The following is a 20,557-nucleotide window of genomic DNA, read 5'->3' as shown; positions in this document are numbered from 1 at the left end:
CACCGTTTTTTCATATTAAACTATGTTATTCCCTTAACTAAGATGAGTTGATGCATAAATGTCAATCACTCTGGTGTGCGAGACACTTTGATCGCACGTAACTAGCCCAGTTCATTTAATATGGGCCAAGCAGAGAAGCGACCAAACACCTCCACGTTTTCCCTATTTAAAGGTGGAATGCCTAAGATTTTTGCATTAAAATATCCCAAAATCACAAGGCCAGTGTTATATATTTAGTTAAGATGATAACTTACAATATTCCAAATGTTTCAAACAATGTTTAAATCGCGAGAAAATTGAAATTTTAACCAAGGAAACGGGGCGTGTGAGCAGGGGTGAGCTGGGAGTCGCCAGTCAATCACGTCATATCCACGTTACCTCGGTTTCCGCTCGTACTGCGTGTAGTCCTGGACAAATGTGGAAGTTGTAGTTGTGCGTTAGCGTCTATCAAGCAACAAACGTCACCTTGTTTTGCGCATTTGTTATAGAATGGAGCACAATTACTCTTTAGTGATTGCACCTGGTTCTGTCGACAAAGACAAGTCTCATAAACGCAAACGTCAACGAACGGGTCAACCAAGCGACACAAGAAGAATTTGGGACAAGAGAAATAAAACCAGCTCAATATCGGTGTGGCATTTCCTAAATGGAGAGAACTTCGTGATCTTGCATGTGTTTTACTTGACAGGTGAGTAACACCTTGTTCTGTATTCAAATTTCATGTCAGTAAACGATACAAAACAATTAGTACTATTGTTAGAATGTCTTGTTGTCTATGCTTATGATGTGAAAAATCGTAAGTTCATATTCACCGCAAATACTTTTCGGAATGTGAACTGTTGGCTGTATCTTAGAAAACAACGTTTTTCTGAAAAGTGTTTCAACCGTCCCGGCTCTCCCCTAACATCTGTGATAACTAATTTACTTTTAAACCTTACTTTCTTGCGGTTATTTCAGTTTAATGAAAAACAACCATGTCATTAAACGCAACAGTTATAGAAATCGAACTTTACCTCATCCATGACAACTAATTTTCGATTCCCGTCTGACTGATTTATCCACGATGGAGTTGAAAACAACAGTTCCCATCATTCCGCGTTCCTCCGCGGCGTCATCAAACAAAGCCGTTGTTGTTGTTTTGAATGTAGCGCCCTCTAGCGGCGTAAAATCTTAGGTATTGTAGCTTTAAATGCAGTTACTCGAGCAGTGTAACTCGACCTAGGACGTATCGACTCCGGAGAGGGAGAGGGGGAAGAGTGAGGATATTACTACGCCGAGTCGAAGTGCTTCCAAGCACTTGCTGTGGTATTATGCCATACAATATAGTTATTTATTTATTTAACAGGGACCATACATTCAGACATAGTCACAATACAAAGCCTGTAACTGATGCGCAGCATATAGAGTTTATAGCTAATGCTAATTTACAACTCCTGTCCCTGGTTGGGCATTTCTAAATACATTATAAATAAATAAAAATAAATAAATAAATCCACTTTACCCACTTTAATCCACTTTATCCACTTTACACACTTAGAAAAGCGCAACCCCTTCAAGTAAAGTGTTACCAAAAGATCTAAAGTAAACTATCAATCAGACGACGATTCAGTGCAAAGGTTCTCATTGATCATTTAGAGGCCTTCAAAATGTGCTTATCAATTATGGCTTTTACAGGGTTAAGAATCGTTAAAGTCGAGTAATTCGTTCATGAATGCGTTTGTTGCTGCGTGCAACTAGTAAAGACAACACAAAAGGAAAATGCATTAACTATTTATAGACGTTGTTCTGTTTGATGGCACCGAATCATCGCATTCAATTCAAACCTGTAAACATGATAACTAGAACAGCCTTGACACTGCCGCTCACTGTAAGTGCAGGAAACACTGTGAGAGTATTTTAGCATGACTTCCTCCAGCCTTTTTTATCCACAGTCGTGCAGAAAACAGTGCTGAGATCTGCTGTGTGTATGCGAGTAAGGCACTGATGTATGATGTGCGGCAGCATTTCGTAATTGCCGAGGTGCAGCAAATCCCGTCTCAGCGGGGAAGAACTCGCCATTATCTGCATATTTAATTGCACACAGGATGCAAATGTGTCATCTGTCTGAAGAGAAGCAAGCCTTTCTTTGCAAACCTTTACACTGGGATCATTGCCATGCATTGGGTTTAGTCCACTGTCTACATGCTGTAGAGCTTCATATGCCGCATGAACATTAAACATTAATTAGGTTGAGAAATGGAAAACAACACAGAGGAGTTTGCGACCAAAGCTGCATATCAGCTAATAACATAATGTTTGTTGAGCATTCAATTAAAATGGTTTTCTATTGAATAACCAGTTCAGCGAAAGTACTTTAACGGTCATTAGTTAACATGAACTAACAATGAAAAATATTTCTTTAAAGCATTTATTAATCTTAATTTCAACATTAACTACTACATTGAAATCATAAGTTGTATCTTTTATTATGGACATGTCAAGCTGACATGAACTAACAATGTAAAGTAAAATTGAGGCATACTCTATATAGTAATGCAGTAAGTCTTTCAAGTATTTGCTATTTACTTAAAATGTTACATAAATATTAAATGGAAAAAGGTACTTACATAATTTGAGGCGAGATCTGGATGTAGATAATCAATACCTGCAAGGTGACGTCAAAATAATACTTTATTGGGCATTCAATCTTTACATGATGAAATTAGCTAACAATACTAAACATTATCAAGCCTCTATTGTGCTATTTTAAAGGTCCCTAATGTTGTAAACAGGTTTAAACACATCTAAGGTCAAAAACACTTTATTTAACTCATAATCTCCACTGCAGCTTCAGCTCTTTGTCTGAAACGCTTCGTTTGGAGATTCAGTCTCTCTAAGCCCCGCCTCTCTGAGAGCTGCTCTGCTCTGATTGGTCAGAGAGCAAACGCTCATTATCATATCTGAACCTCAGATCTTGATCACAGTGATACGAACAGTAACGATGGCGAGGGTTTTACCGTATCAATCTCATCAAAGTGGATTTGCTTCGTCAGCAGAAAACAGCGTCTTCTCGACACGAACCGAACTCTTCAGTCTCAGATACACTACAGTGTTTGAGGGCGGAGCTAAGAGATGCTGATCAGCCAATTAAGACCAGAGGCTGGCATTATGCAAATTAGTTACAAACCTACATAGGTTCATTCCGAAGTGATACTATGGCAAGCCGTTTTAGCTTTTATTCATTTCCAGGATATGAATTCTTGATATCACCAATTACATTTTTTGATATCAACAATTTAATTGCTGATATCTGTAATTGTATTTTCACTGTCCATAGGCTGCCATTCAAAATAAATAGTTGATATCAATAATTGATTTTTTACTAGTAGAAATATCATTTTTGATATCAATAATTGCATTGTTACTAATAAAAATGTGAATTCCTGATATCAACAATTAAATTGTCACTAGTTGAAATGTCTATTCTTGATATCAACAAATCAATTGGTACTAGTAAAAATGATAATTTTTGATATCGGAAAATATATTTCTGATATCAATTTTATTTCAGATATCTAAAATGACTTTCTTACTAGTAACAATCACATTCATGATATCATAAATTAACATTGTCACTAGTGAAAATTGAATTATTGATATCAAAAATTACCATTGTTAGTAGCAATTCAATTGTGGATATCAAGAATAGACATTTCAACTAGTAACAATTGAATTCTTGATATTAAAATACTAGTAATAATTGTATTTCTGATATGTGAAATTGAAGTAGTAAGAAATCAATTCTTGACATCAACAATTGGTTTTTAATGGCAGCCTATGGTGAAAATACAATTGTTGATATCAAGAATTCATATCCTGGAAATGAATAAAAGTTAAAACGGCTTGCCATAGTGAGACTGAATTACTGACGACTCGTTTGAGTTCAGAATCACTTCTTTCTTTTGGGAGACAAAAACTTTGATCTTAACTTAGCCCTTTTACACTCTCAAACTGCTTTATTACACACTGCATGAAAGGAAATATCCAATCAAGCATAATAGTGGCACTTTAATTCATAACTGGTCTATGTGAAGTCCAGTCAAATCACCGTAATTTATACAGCGCTTTTAACAATTTAGATTGTTTCACAGCAGCTTTACAGTGGAGATTACAGTAACAGCCGCTCTAGAATAAAGTTATTGTCCAGATAAAGTTAGTTTTGATTAGTTATGAACTTTAACTGAAAACAGAAAGCTTTTAATGCGTTCTGGCCACTGATTTGCACACAACAGTGTTTGCTGGACAGGCTTGGCTCACCGTCGTCCATGATGGCGATGGTCACTCCTTTGCCGGTGAAGCCCATGTTCCAGGCTTCTGCCACGTTCAGGTCCAGCCCCGGGGTCCCGTCCGCTTGGCCCGTGTTTATCTGATCAAACAATAGCGAAAGCGTCACGAGCCGAGCATCCAACGCACTGAACATTAGATGTCATGAGGAAGGAGACGTGGAAGGGAAAGTAAATGTCACACAGATATTACACTTGGCTGAAACCCTGCTGTGGACTGTTTATAACTGACAAACTTAATTAAAGAATGGGCAAAACCGACAGGGATGCCTGTCACGATAAGCCCTGGAGAAATAAAGAAGATGACGACGGCTCATGTTTACGGTGACGGCTAATGAGGAAAAGCGTTTAAATGAAGAGCAATTCCCGACTAATGCAATACAATCAGTTCCAATGCTGAAGGTCAAATAAAACGAAGACATTATGAACAATAATTACTTACAAGATACCACTGCTTGGTGAAAAGCGGGTCCGTCATGTTGACGTCAGAGTTGCTGATTTCTCTGTAGCCCCTCTTTTGACGGCCAAATCCCTCCTGAGGAAACACATTCTTCACCTGGAAGAGAAAAAAGCAACTTACATTGGATTTCAAGCTTCAGACTCACACTTCTATGCTTGATTATCGTATTACATCCAACAAATACTGTAGTTACATTCAACGTATTTTAAGGCAGGAAAACAAAACATTTAAAGTCCCTGTAAATCAAAATTAAGTTTGTCACACCACAGAAAACATTTGTTATCAGCCACCCAGCCAAATTTGAATGATAAAAAAGCCAGCAAATACATAAGCTACCAAAATCTTGAAAAAACGCTCTCAAACACGGTGACGCTGCCGACGGTGATATTAGGTGATACCAAGCGGGTAATCCATCAGCCGGAAGTTGAAGCCTCGCGGGAGCCGCCATTGTAGCCACCTGCTATAAGCATCCCACTGACTCCCATTCATTTTTGCGTCACTTTGACAGCGAATAACTTTACCTCTGAGGCGTCCAAAGACTTAATTTGTCCAGTATTTATTTGTAAAGAAACACGACAATGTATAACTTTGTATCTTACACTGTAAAAAATAACCGTGATTTTAACGGTAAAATACTGTAAAAATGCTACAGTGCAAAACTGTTAATTGGTAAACAGAAAGTTTCCGTACTATACTGTGATATAATTTTACAGTAAAATACTGTTAAATTTACAGTTTTTGAAAGTGAAAAAGAACAAATCATTGTATAATTTACAGTGAAAAACCGTAAATTGACATTCCCACAATTCCCTGTGTAACACTTCACATTTTATGCATTTTTGTTGAAATAACTATAGTTCCTCATACTGTAGTTTTATTGTTTTTTTCTAATCAGTTATGTACATTAGGGTTATATGTTACATTTAATGTTGTTAAATTAATGTTTATTGCATTTTTTTTTTATTTCATGTGTGTTACCATGATGGTGCTTAATGTTTGTGTGAATGACATTGATTGTGCAGCTTCTTTAATTAAGTATTGCTTTATACAAGTGTTCACTTGTGATGAGCTGTGATTGCTCATGTAACTCTCATCACTGCTGTGATGATTGTTGGTTGTCAGTGTATTACAATGGTCTAAAACAGATATCAATACATCAATAAGTTGGTAAATCCACATTTTATCAGAAAATAAATTACGGTTCATTACTGTAAATTTTAAGTTAAGTCTGTGAAACCATTAACTTTCCTACCGTATTTTTAACGGTAAAGTTCTGGCAACCACAGCTGCCGTTTTTTTACCGTAAAATTTACAGTTTATTTTTTACAGTGTACGTTATGGCCCCGTAGATGCCGTTTTTGTGAAAAATAGGCTAACGATTGCGTCATCACTTCGCAACTTTCTGTCGCACAATAGAAACATTACCGTATAGACAGGAGGCGAAACTCGCAGGCAATCTTTTACTGTTTATGAGGCAATCGGGGGGACATGGAGGCATAAAGTCGAGGGGAGAAGACTTTTACTGTCTGTGGGAGAGTCCATAAAAGCAACGGGAAAAAATATTTCAACAACGTTTTAACTTGGCACAGCTACTAGAAGATTTACAACTGTCAGACCGTAGTCACGCAGTCGCTCAGACATCAGACAGGAAGTGCAAAAAGCGGGCTTCAGTCTTCTCCGTTGAAATCAATGGGGTCGCTCCGTCCATTTCTTTTACTGTCAATGGGTGAAACTGCTTTCGGGACGGGAGGATGAAGGCTGAGGCGGGAGATAGTCGGTTCGGCTCCATTCACCAGTAACAGCGGATTATCAGTGAATCCCAGTTGTCTCTGACAACTATCCCGCGTAAAATGATCACTACAGAGGCGGTGATCCTCAGCTCTCCATCAAGGTTGGCTTTTCACAAAATGAATCCACCTTTTGTTGATGTGATCGTTTTTAGGAAATTTGAATAAATTTTTGTACATCCAGGTAGTAGCTTACGCATTTAGCTAGCTAGCAAACTGTAGGCTATAGTAACTAATAGTACTGTCTCGTGATTGAGCGGCGAACTGATGCGAATGTGCTCTATTGTTAGGGGAGGGGCCAGGTCATGAAGTAGGGGCGTGTCCACAAGCTCAGGGGCACCAGTGCATCATCAAGCCCTGTTTTAGCCCCAATGGTGAAAAACTGTTTGAAGGGATAATTAATTTTTGATGTTTTAGCTTACCTCAAGTGCATCCAAGATGTAGGTGATTTAATGACTCGTGAATGTAAGTACACACTGATGGCCTAAGACACGAAACGAGCGGTTTGTGTGAGAAAACGAACAGTATTGATATAGTTTTTACCTCTTGTTAACAGCTACATGCACTGATCTGAATCAGATGTCCAACTGAACCAAACTAAACCATGTCCAAACGTTACGCCGGAAGTGATCTCATGCACGTCACGCATTGTTTACACAGAGATTTCGAAATTTTACCTTTCACTAAACATATTTAGATATATCAAAATCGTCTTCCATTGCGATTTCCCGTATATCTAAATATGTTTAGTGAAAGGTAAAACTTCCGGAATCTCTGTGTAAACAATTTGTGACGTAGACGCGCATGAGATCACTTCCGGCGTAATGTCTGGAGACGGTTCAGTTCGGTTCAGTTGGACATCTGATTCAGATCAGTGCACGTAGCTGTTAACAAGAGGTTAAAACGAGTCATTAAATCATGTTTAATTTGGATTTCTCTGTGCATGCTCTTTGAGGTGGACCCCCTAAACCTGCATTATATGACTGACAGACAACAACGGTTTGACCGAAAAATGTCAAAATTGAAAATATTGTGGAAACAAAGACACCTAAATCTTGGATGCCCTTGAGGTAAGATAAAACATATCAAAAATTAATTTCAAAGTGAACTATCCCTTTAACGGTCTAACTCCACAATTCAGTACTTCACATTTCACAGTCTTTGAATATGTTTTAGCAATTACTAACATTTATAATGTGTTTAGAATTTTTTTTTTTTTGTGAATTGCCGGTTACACTTTATTTCGATAGTCACTTTAGACATTCTACTAACTATAAGTAACTTTTCAACTACATGACAACTTACTGTCATTAGAGTATTAGTAGACTGTAGTAGACTGTCAGTAGAGTGTTAGGTTAGGGTTAGGTGTTAGGGTTCAGGTTAGGAGAACAAGTTGACTTGTAGTTGCTAAGTTACTTATAGTCAGTAGAATATCTGTTGGGGGACCAACAAAATACTGTGTTAGAAGATATTAAGCAGACAGTCTACTAATAATGATTAGTTGAAATGTAGCGGCAAAGTTGAATGTCTAAAGTGGACTATCAAAATAAAGTGTTATCGAATTGCCTTTAAACATGTAATTTAGCTGAGTTTTAAGGGATAAAATTAGTGACAACTTTCAGCAAATTCGTTAAGTTGTATCTAAAGCTTCCCACATCCGAAACACAACATATGCTGGTGATCAGTCTTATCAGACATCAGAGCACAATATTCACAGCTCGAAGAGTTTCAAAGTGCAGGATTACTCATGGTCGGATCGCTGTCCTTTAAAGCATCACGCAGCAGAAACTTCACAGCGAGACCCTTCACCTCGACACAGCAGTACCCCCGAAGCCCATCGCTAGCAGAGCATGACGTCAGCCGGACCTCGCAGACAAAGAAACCCCCAATTACACCCTCACGTCTGCATGTGGAATAAAGACTGAACAGATGAAAGTCTGCGCTCGGCCTCAGAGAGCGCTTTGATGGCGGCTCACACAACACACACACACATACACCAGCATCAGATCAGCATTTCCCATTTCATGGTGAATTCTTAATTTGATCTCGGTTGTATCACCAAGTGTGAAAGCACACAGATTCGAGAACATTTGTGTGCTTAAAACACTGCATGACATATGACTTGTTTTCATGAGCAACTGAGATTCCCAATCTTATACAGCATAAGAGTCTATTATGAAATAGTTCTGGCAAATTGTGACTTTGCACCTTTACATCCATACATTTTTTATACCGAGACTAAAACGCAAATATTTAAAATAGGGATGCACCGATATTAAAATGTTGGCCGATAACCGATAATTCTTGAAATCCGATAACCGCTATACCATGTCGCAAACGTACAATTATAATGTTCTCATTACAATTTTATGTAACCGATATCACTGATATCTGCGGTGCACACGAACTGTTTTTTTCCAAAAGTGATTCCAATCATATTTCATGCAATTCCAACAGTGCACATCTTAAGTGCTTCAGATGAAGGAAATAATGCATTATTTATCGGCTTTAATATTTCGGCCAAATTTTCTTATCGGGCCGAAAATGTTAAACTTTTTGAATTATAATATATCGTCTGATATCGATACGGTGGCCGATATATCGCGCATCACTAATCAGTGGTGGAGGAAGTACTGAATCTCAGTACTTAAGTAAAAGTACAAATACCCAGATAAATATTTACTTTAGTAAAAGTAGAAGTAACACAATGACAACCATACTTAAGTAAAAAGTACTTTATTTTAAATGTACTTTAAGTATTAAAAGTAAAAGTACTTGCATAACAATTTATTCTCTTAATGTCTATTTTCTAATGATTAATAAAACATTTAATTGTAACTCATTCAACCTAATACTCCTATAATGATGTTCAATAATGATGGAAAAAATGTCACCATTTCTGAAACAAGCTTGCAATTAGGCAATATACACATCATGCTTATCCTTACTATATGTTAATAACTATGTTTGGCAGTAAACTAGATTAATTTATGGTGTAATTCTGAACCTCTTGGCTTGCCATAATCCTAACCAAACCAAACATATATTACACACGGTGTGTTTCCTATGCACGTAAAAACAAATTTTCGCATATGAGTTGCACGATAAACACACTGCGCGTGAGACGCATTTAGTGTGACCAGGTTGATATACTGTATCTATGGCAACCAAACGTCACTGGTGAGACAAACGTGCAACGAACGGACGGTCAGATTACGTTTTGGCAGGGGAAAAACTGATCAGAAAATGTAACGAAAATGTAACAGAAGTTGTAGAAATGTAGTGGAGTAGAAAGTATAATAATTGCTGCAAAATGTAACAAAGTAAAAGTAAAAAGTATGTACTATTTATTCTACTTAAGTAAAGTAAAGATACGTGAAAAATGTACTTAAGTAAAGTAACGAAGTATTTGTACTTCGTTACATTCCACCACTGTCACTAATTCAAAAGCACAAAGCTGTCTGCAAGGGTGTGAATATCTCACAGCATCGCTCATATTGATGGAGACCCATGAGAGGTCAGAGCTCTTTGACCCCACTGATCCACTGAGGCAGAAAATCAACACACACACTTCCCATTCAGAGTCCTTCAAATAAATTAAATCAGACAACATATGACCCGTATTTGGTGCTTTGGTGCAAATAAGGGCCACGCTGTGATGCACAGGGCGTATTGGGCAATACAGTCCAGCATTTTGTTTAATTGTGAACCTTCACAGATACTGAACCATGTGGTTGTTACACGCCGGCAGGAATGAAGCAGAGAGTGAATCCAAACGCAAGCACTTTAATGAAATAAACTCAGAACAGGAAACACAAAAACTGGAAAAGCAACCATAACAACAACAAGATTTCACACCGACTGGACTAAAACATAGGGCTGAGGCTATGTTTACACGGAAACGATTCTGAATAGAAAACGCAAAAGCGACATTGCGTCATCACTTTTTATTCTGCGCATTTTGGGTGGGAAATCCGTGTGCATATGGTGATGCAAAAGTGTGTGAAATTTGATGTAGTATGCACTCCAGGCGGCTAGGTGGCGATGTGAAGCACTGCCACACAACAACACCAAGTCTGCGTACAACCTTCACTGTCTAGCAGACTTTTGCGTTTTTACCCTTTACACGGGAACGCGGCGGTGGAGCGTTTTTAAGATCTCCACTCTGGAGGGTGGTTTCACTTTTTTGCGTTTTTAAGCCCCCAAAACGTTAAAATCCGATATTACGATATAGTATCAGCCGATATTATTATTATTTTTTTTATTTCAGAAACGCACAACAAAACATTAACAGATTTCCCTAACATTAGTTATTTGTAGTTATTTATGAGTTTGAACTAAAATAATATGATAATGCATTTGCACAATGATAGTCACACATTTTTTCATGCTTATTTGAGTTAAGAGAACTGATGGGGATGTTCTTTTAATTGTTTTTCAAGCAATGTATGTCTCGTGACCAACTCACCAAGAACACACTCACTCGCAGATAACTGGTTCTCTCTGCCTGACTCTGGCTGGATCAGCAGGTTGTAGGATGTGTGGCGCGTTATACACGAGTGTTGCTAACAGGGACGGTGTAGAGTGCCCTCTGGTGGACAAACTACACAACTCCAACACTCATGACATGGTTGAAGCATGATTCGTCCGTTTTTATTTTATTTTTGAAATATTCATTCATCGGCCATTATAACTGCCGATACCGATATTTTAGAAAATGCCTAATATTGGCCGATAATATGGGTCTGGCTCTAAAACGAAAGCCACATCCAATAAAATATATTTTTACGTTTTCACCCGCGAGCGTTCTCATGTAAACAGGGCCTTAAATGCAAAGTAACAGATCAATGAAACAAGACACAGCTGGGGCAACTCAACTAAGAAAACAGGTGGAATACATGAACACAAACGAGGAGCGGGAAACCTGGACCAGGACTGAACCAAATATAAAATAAAGGGGGAAACACAAGACATGAACCCACACCGTGACAGTGGTAGTACAAGTATGACAATTATGAACAACATAAACTTATTTCTAATGCATTATACTGTAGGTAAATATGACTTAAAATTGTGCTTAATCTCTGTAATAGCTTAATAGAGATGATTAAAAGTAATAATGCAGACTACAAAAAAACAATACAGACTTAGTCTGATCGATATGACATTTAAGAGGAATGTAGAACTTTAGTGGCCCTATCAAGTAACTTGTTCATTTTTATAAAGAATAAAACTGATGTGCTGTTGTTACATTTTGTCTGAGACCCTGTTTACACGAGAAAGCTTGCAGGTGAAAACGTAATAATATTTTATCGATTGTGGCTTTCGTTTACACGGTGACGGCGTGAAACCACCCTCCAGAGTGGAGATCTTAAAAACGCTCCACCGCCGCGTTCCCGTGTAAAGGGTAAAACGCAAAAGTCTGCTAGACAGTGAAGGTTGTATGCCGACTTGGTGTTGTTGTGTGGCAGTGCCGCCTGGAGTGCATACTACATCGAATTTCACACACTTTTGCGTCACCATATGCACGCGGATTTCCCACCCATAACGCTCGTCTAAACGCAGAATAAAAAGTGATAACTCAACGCCACTTTTGCGTTTTGCCTTCAGATCGTTTCCATGTAAACATAGCCTGAGTTAGGCCCCGTTTACACGAAGGAAAAATGCAGATATTTCCCTGCGGTTTGGCCTGTCATTTACACGAAAACCCAGTTTTTATCACAACAAACAAACAATTTTTTCTAAAAACTCCGGCCAAAGTGGATATTACTGAAAACGCCGGTTATGTGTTGTCGTGTGAACTGGGAGAAACTGGGTTTTAAGTTCTCTCTTGTCGATTCTGAGGATTCTGATTGACTTGCATGGCTTTATCCTTAACCCCTACACTGCCACCCATAGGTTTGGCATAGTTATGATGGCGCTCAACGGCGTATTTATGCGGGTGTGTGCACAATGTTATTATTGAAAACAAGGCGGGGGAAACACCCGTTTCTCTAATTACCCGGCTTTGTGTAAACGATATGAATACTGTTGGTTTTCTCACACAAACCGCTCGTTTCGTGTCTTAGGCCATCAATGTGTACTTACATTTACGAGTCATTAAATCATGTTTAATTTTGACTTCTCTGTGCTGCTCTTTGGTGGACCCCCTTAGCCTCCAGTGTATGACTGATAGACAACAACGGTTTGACTGAAAAATGTCAAAATTGAAAATACTGTGGAAACAAAGACACCTACATCTTGGATGCCCTTGAGGTAAGATAAAACATATCAAAAATAAATTTCAAAGTGAACTATCCCTTTAAAATTTTAGTCATAGTACAAAACGCAGTATTCTATCAATGTGTTTCTTTCTGCAAAAGATGAGAAGAAAATCTCTCTCTACCAGCGAGGACATGATAATTGAGTCGAACGAATCTGAGCTGAAAGGTGGGAAAGTGACAGGTAGAAGAAATAAAGTGACAGACAGAAGGAATAAATTGGCTTCAGGGGTTTATGGGTCGGTTCGGTCTAATGTAAAATCTCACTACACTGCAGTATATGGGTTTTGAAGGGCACATTACCTCTCATTTACCAATTTGGCAATCAGCTGCATTGTGTTTTACCATCAATGATCCTTAAAACCCCAGAACTCGTGATGTTTCCTGATTAATGGACATTCGGGATGTGTTCTTAACCCTCTGCTGTGTTTCCGGTGGGATCAGCCTGTCTTATCTCCTCACATCTGACAAACCCATGACTCAGATGTTGCTGCTTCTCAAAATGGCACCGTACGCTTCATACGCGCGTCGCCCTGAACACTGTCCTTTCCCTTTACACACACATCTTCATATGCAATCATATTTTAATGCATTATTCATTTGGAAGACTGCTTTATCCAAAGTGATTTTGAAATTAGAAAAACACTGGTTGAAATGATTGATCCAGGAGAGAGCACAAGCAGTGCAGATTTGCATTAAAGAAAATACAAGTGTTTCTGAAGTAGCGAATGCAAGTGGGTCTTTGCGTAAATCTCCTTCTTAATTTCGTCCCTAAAGTTCAGAGCACATGGTAATTTAAATTTGTCTTTAAAGGTGAAGTGTGTAATAATTGCTCCACAAGCATAGTTGAGTTAAAACCCAAAACCCAGAGCGATACGAAGAGCCACAGAACAAATACGTACTTAAAATACTAATAAATAACAAATACTAGCCACAGAAAAATATATTAAAAGAGTAGTTTACTTTTAAAAAAAAATTTTTTTACTCACCCCCATGTCATCCAAGATATCCATGTCTTTCTTTCTTCAGTCGAAAAGAAATTAAGGTTTTTGATGAAAACATTCCAGGATTTTCTCCATATAATGGACTTCAATGGGAACCAAACGGTTCAAGGTCTAAAAGACAGTTTCAGTGCAAACTGTTCAAAGGGCTTTAAACGACACCAGACGATGAATAAGGGTCTTATCAAGCAAAACGATCGCTCATTAAAAAAAAAATAACAAAGTTTAAGTTTTATAAGCTCAAATGGTCGCCTTGCTCTGTTCTGTAATGCGCGTTCGTGACTCTCCTGTTCGAACTCGTTCTTCAAAATGAACAAATCTTTTCCCGAGTCAGTTCGTTCATTCAGCAAGGCAAGCATTTGTGCTTATAAAACTTAAACTTTTTTATTTATTTTTTAAATGAGCGATCGTTTCGCTAGATGAGACCCTTATTCATCGTCTGGAATCGTTTAAAAACCTTTAAACAGTTTGCACTGAAACTGTCTTTTGGATTTCGAACCGTTTGGTTCCCATTGAAGTCCATTATATGGAGAAAAATCCTGGAATGTTTTCATCAAAAACCTTAAACTTATTTTCGACTGAAGAAAGAAAGACATGGACATCTTGGATGACATGGGGGCGAGTAAATTATCAGCAAAAGTTTCTTTAAAAGTGAACTACTCCTTTAAGTATTGGGATAAATGTGTGGATACGGATAAGTGTGTTATTGTAATTCAAAGAATGTATGGAAATTGTATTGTCTGGGCAATGCTTATGATGACCCCTTGTTCCTTATTTTCAATTAAAAAAGTTTAAAAAAAATCAAAGCTTCCAAACGGGGGTTTTCGCAGCGATCCCATAGACAAACCATTTCATATTTTTCTTTTTTCTACTTTTTGCGCACTGAAAAGTTCCATAGGCACTACATAAGAACTACAAATGCCTTATTTTAAGAGTGTAGCTAGTCTATGCAGTCGTTTATTTGAACGTAACTTGCTTTGTAAATATGTCCGAACACAGTGTGTTGCTGTTTAAGAGTGTGACTGTCCAAATGAAGAGCAAAGCAAATATGAGAGGAGTGTGTGAATGAGCGGAGCACAAAAACAGGACACAGATCAATACACAGCGCTCTGAGAATACACACAACACTTGAGCTGGAAATGATGTCGATGGAGAAACCTCTCCTTCATTCTCCTGCATCGCTTCTCCTAAATCCAGCACAAACCGGGATGCTTTCGCTCCTCAGATTTACTTCCTGGACATTAGTCATGTCCTTAAAATCAAACATTGATATTTCATTATTTCACAACAAACTGCAAAGGCCCAATCAATGCAACAAAGCTGTACGTTTGGGTTTCTAAACGTCTTTTTCATGCGTTTCGCGTCCCAAAACACACTCAAAGCAACGCAATGTGTATTCCCATTGCAATAAACCTGCTTTTAATGTAGTATGGGTCATATTTTCCTTTACTTTGTGTAGTTTTGTTCACGGTTGTACACAAAGAAAGTCAAAAATATGATTTAATATCAGTGAATACGTCTAAATTTACCAACAATAATGTTTTATGCATTGCATGTAATAGCTAATTTAGATAAAAATTGCAAGTTACCATTGTTTTTACAATGCATTTGTGCTAAATTCAATCAAGTGGCAGATCATTTTCACCAAAATACAGCAGAGTTTGATTGATGCCAACAACAAAAGATGTGGCTTCTCCTTAGCAAAAGCTTCTTTCTTTTTGTAATTGCATGCTTTTATATTTATTTTTATTATTAGCATTCGCATTGTTTCCCCCCGCTGTCCGTGACCGGATGACCCATTTGTAGCTTGTGTCCATCGGTAAAGCCCGGCTGAGCTAATGCACATCAGTCTGTTAATGAGACGTGTGTCATTTATCAAGATGATGAATGGATGAAATATGATGGGACTGTCATTTCTGAATTGATTACCCTGGTCAGTGGAACAGACTCTAATTGAATCAAAACTGTACGTGGGGAAGTTTTCAGCGATATCTCCGTGTGATAGATGGAAACAGACATAGAAAAATAGAGGCATTATTGATCGGTCAGCTTTTTTTTTAAAGTGAATTGAATTAAACATAAAACACTGGCTGCATCTGAAATCACATATATAGTACAGTATGTGACAAAAGAAGTGCGTCTGAATTCACAGTGCTCATAAAAGAGAAGGGAAAAGTCCCACTTTGGGACAATGGACGCTTTGCTATCCCATGAGGCCACGGGAGAGGGTTTATGAATGACAGTGACGCTGGAAGGTCACATGATATTGACATCATGGCGGATTTAGTGTAGTCCGCCCGTATTACATTCATACTGCACATTTTAGTGGCCGTGAAGTAATTTCTTATTTAAAAGTACCTACTCGTTCGATTTTGGACGCAACCGAAATCAAAAGTGATTATGATTTCACTTTTCTAACTTTAGTTACTGTGTAAAGCAACATCTGTAAAGTTACAACGCTCAAATTTCAAAGCAAAGAGAGATATTTTGATATTTTCTTTTACTGAAATTGCTTTTTAAGGACTACAACAAACGTCTGGAAGGAACTACACAAGCGTCCTCCTGGGTTAGTGACATCATCACTAACCCTAAAATTTACATAAACCCCGCCCCCGGAACAGGATTTGTAGATTGTCATGACAGAATATGCTAATCAATGATTAGAAGATCGTTAACTCCACATCGGACACATAAATTCATCAACTAACCCTTCAGAAATGTGCTGTTGCTTCTACATGTTGTCACTTCTTGAGTCTCGCCATCATTGTGCGACTCTGGTTTGAACATAAAAAGCTAAAAGTTTTTGAAATGTTCAGTGTGTGAGAGGTAATCGGAGCTGCAAACACACACAATCACAAACTCTTGAAGCTCCGCCCTCTGTGCCGGGAGCAGCAACTCATTTGCATTTAAAGGGACATGCGCATTTTTGGTGACGATTTTAACATGATTTAAAAAATATCTGTGGGGTATTATGAGCTAAAACTTCACACACACACACCCTGGGGACATATTTCACATCTTGTGAGAAAGGCATTATATCACCACTTTAAAACATTTCACTTCCATAATGTGATGTATTTCGGGAACATGATCAATGAGGGGAAAATGCTTGGTTTTATTAATCTGGAAATGTTTGGATGGTGAAGAGTGGAAGACATGAAATACACCAGATTAAGCCGGAAAAAATGGCTAAGTTTACGTGAATCGGGTTGAAATGGTTTGCCTGATGTCTAGAGAAGATTTCACCAGCAATGACTTTATATAACGCATCTTCATGCTTTGAGGATCTTTGCAACCAATGACTGAAGCTCAATATGCTGATGGCGGATGAGTTAACACACTTTAGCCGGAGCAATGCTGATGAACAGACTAATAAATAATTCAACTCCTCAAACCCACAATTGAACATTAATAGCTGTTCAGTTATTAAAGCGCAGAAACTGAACAGGTCCTGTCACGCGAGTGCCGATCACTGCTGTCACAGGATTACGGAGGATGATTACAGGATTAAATCTTACAGATTGAAATCTTTACATTTTCTGTCTCAAAAAAAAAACCCCATCTATGGTTCATTTATGATTAGTTTTTTTTTATGAAAAAGCTGTCTCAGCTCCAAACAGAAAGTTTTAAGACTGTGAAATAACTGGTATTTACTGTCGCATCAAAACACACATGTCTCCTGTCTGAGCGGCCAGTTAATCAATCAACTTGCTCAACTTTAGAAAGAGCAGTTCATCTTATGCGAACATTAAAACATTGAGAGATTGTGCTACATGCGATACACTGTTAAAATGAATATGCTTTATCTAATCAAAAAAATTGTGGCAACAGATTACAAGCAATATTTTTAATTAAATTTAACAAAATAGTATTGAGTAACAATTACTCAAATTAATTCCTTAAAAGTTAACCATTTAAAATGAGTAAAACTTACAACAACAACCAAAAAAACATACATTTAAGTCACCATTATGGTGATCGGTGTTTGTTTTAAAATGCCGGTTTTCTCCTTCAGTGATTCTGCTTGTTAACATCAGGTGTCTTCAATATTGGCAATATAAAATAAAGAGTTCTTTGACGTGAGATATTTTTGTAAAAAAAAAATTTGGTGTAAACTTTACTCAATTTAAATGGTTAACTTTTAAGGAATAATTTGATTAATTATTACTCTATTCTAATTTGTTAAATTTAATTAATAATATTGCTTGCAATCTGTTGCCACAATTCTATTGATTAGATAAAGCATATTCATTTTTACAGTGTATATATACAGATATTGTCATGAACGAGTACAGCATGACCTTGACACAAACTTGCCATTAGCCATAATGGATGACAGCCATGTAAACCATGTAATGTTAGTGTGTTTCACATCAGAGCTGTGACTATATTGTGCATTTTAGCACTGCATTAACCAATCAGCATCCAGAATCAGAACAAAGCATCACTCAAACTGCATAATGTCATAATAGCTAATAACATAGCATTCAAACTTCAAGCCAAAAACTCGATTTACATGTTAGTCTTTAACTCATACAAGCAATCTGGCAACAGATTAGCTGTTGTTTCCCAGTGGCTGGGTTCGTCTCTATGGGAACACACACACACACACACTGTGAGATGCTGGTCTTACCCGATGATCGTTCGCCAGGCGGTGGAGGTGGTCAACGCTGCGTTTCCTGCGAGTTTTGGGCATTTCCCGTGGGTAGAAGTGAAATAACCCCTCGCCAAAGGGAAGCTGGAATACACACACACACACACACACGCGTCTGTTAGAAGAGTTTGACCTCTGAGAAGTGTGGAATACACCAAACCCAGAAGATTTAATGTAATGTTTTCAAAGGCCAAACAGAGTGTCTGCATGGTTAAACATGAATGTTTCATCCCATTAATGTCAATTTATAAACTGACACTCATCAGCATGAAAATGTGTACAAATTGGGCATAAAAAAGATGCTGAGATTGTTTGTGCATGCAAATATTCACTGCAAAAATGCTTTTCTTTCTTATTTTTGTCTGGTTTCCATCTAACATTTATTAAATCAGGTTTATAATATCCAATAATACAGATCTTATGATCATTTCTGCGGGCAGCTTTAGTGCCATAAACATCTTACACTGCAAAAAAAAATGCTTTTTTGTTATTTTATTTTAAAATAATCATTATTTATTTATTTATATTTATTTTTGTCATGTTTTTGGTGCAAATATCTAACAATTCTTAACCAAGAAGCTTAACCAAGAAAACCAAGTTTTCTGGGGGGAAAAAAATCTAAATTAAGTGAGTGAAGTTTTGCTTGATTTTCATTTGAATCAAAATACTTTTTCTCACTCCATTGGCAGTAAATGTGCTTGTTTTAAACAAAAACTCACTTTTCTTTCAGAAAACAAGATTTCAATTCTTATGCCATTTACTTATCTAGTATATGCTTCTTGATCTAAGAATTGTTAGATATTTGTACCGAAAACAACATAAGAACTAGAAAAAAAAGTTTGATGACAAACTTTAAGTTGGCTTGAGAAAGCCGGACCAGAGCGTTTGAAGTTTTGAAGTTTGAATGAAGTTTTAAAGATAGATTAGAAAGAAAGAAAGAAAGATGGATAGATTAGTTAGAAAGAAATATAGATAGATAGATAGATAGATAGATAGATAGATAGATAGATAGATAGATAGATAGATAGATAGATAGATAGATAGATGTTTTCGGCAAGAATCTAACATGATTAGCATGTAGCTAGCTTAATGCTAATTTGATTAGCATGTAGTTAAGATGATTAGCATGTTGTTAGCATGATTAGCATGTAGCTAGCATCATAATAGCATGATTAGCATGTTGCTAGCATCATACTAACGTGTTTTTATCAAGAAGCTAGCATGACTAGCATGTAGCTAGCATCATGCTAACCTGATTAGCATGTTGCTAGCATCATGCTAGCATGTTTTAGCAAGAAGCTAGAATGATTAGCATGTAGCTAGCATCATGCTAGCATGATTAGCATGTTGCTAGCATCATGTTAGCATGTTTTTAGCAAGAAGCTAGCATGATTAGCATGTAGCTAGCATCATGCTACCATGATTAGCATGTAGCTAGCATCATAATAACATTATTAGCATGTTGTTAGCATCATGCTAACATGTTTTTAGCAAGAAGCTAACATCATTAGCATGTAGCTAGCATCAAGCTAGCATGATAAGCATGTTTTTAGCAAGAAGCTAGCATGACTAGCATGTAGCTAACATTATAATAGCATGATTAGCATGTTGCTAGCATCATGCTAGCATGTTTTTAGCAAGAAGCTAGCATGATTAGCATGTAGCTAACATCATAATAGCATGATTAGCATGTTGCTAGCATTATGCTAGCATGTTTTTAGCAAGAAGCTAACATGATTAGCATGTAGCTAGCATCAAGCTAGCATGATTAGCATGTTTTTAGCAAGAAGCTAGCATGACTAGCATGTAGCTAACATCATAATAGCATGATTAGCATGTTGCTAGCATCATGCTAACATGTTTTTAGGAAGAAGCTAGCATGATTAGCATGTAGCTAGCATCATGCTAGCATGATTAGCATGTTGCTAGCAAGAAGCTAGCATGATTAACATGTAGCTAGCATCATGCTAGCATGATTAGCATGTAGCTAGCATCATAATAACATGATTAGCATGTTGCTAGCATCATGCTAGCATGTTTTTAGCAAGAAGCTAGCAGGATTAGCATGTAGCT

General features: G+C 37.4%; 1 protein-coding gene across 1 annotated transcript in view; it reads right to left on the bottom strand.

The window, feature by feature from the left end:
- pcsk2 (proprotein convertase subtilisin/kexin type 2) overlaps positions 1-20,557 on the bottom strand; it is a 69,726-nt gene that overhangs the window by 41,761 nt on the left and 7,408 nt on the right. Inside the window, exons 2-5 of the mRNA XM_039690619.2 lie at positions 18,464-18,568; positions 4,765-4,878; positions 4,297-4,405; positions 2,607-2,644 (exon numbers count right to left, since the gene is read on the bottom strand). Coding sequence (XP_039546553.1) covers positions 2,607-2,644; positions 4,297-4,405; positions 4,765-4,878; positions 18,464-18,568 — 366 coding nt within the window. The remainder of the gene's footprint in view (positions 1-2,606; positions 2,645-4,296; positions 4,406-4,764; positions 4,879-18,463; positions 18,569-20,557) is intronic.

Source organism: Pimephales promelas, chromosome 11, assembly GCF_988280905.1.
Source record: "Pimephales promelas chromosome 11, fPimPro1.hap1.1, whole genome shotgun sequence".
In the NCBI taxonomy this organism is placed as follows: domain Eukaryota; kingdom Metazoa; phylum Chordata; class Actinopteri; order Cypriniformes; family Leuciscidae; genus Pimephales; species Pimephales promelas.
This window is presented reverse-complemented; position numbering and strand designations above follow the sequence as displayed.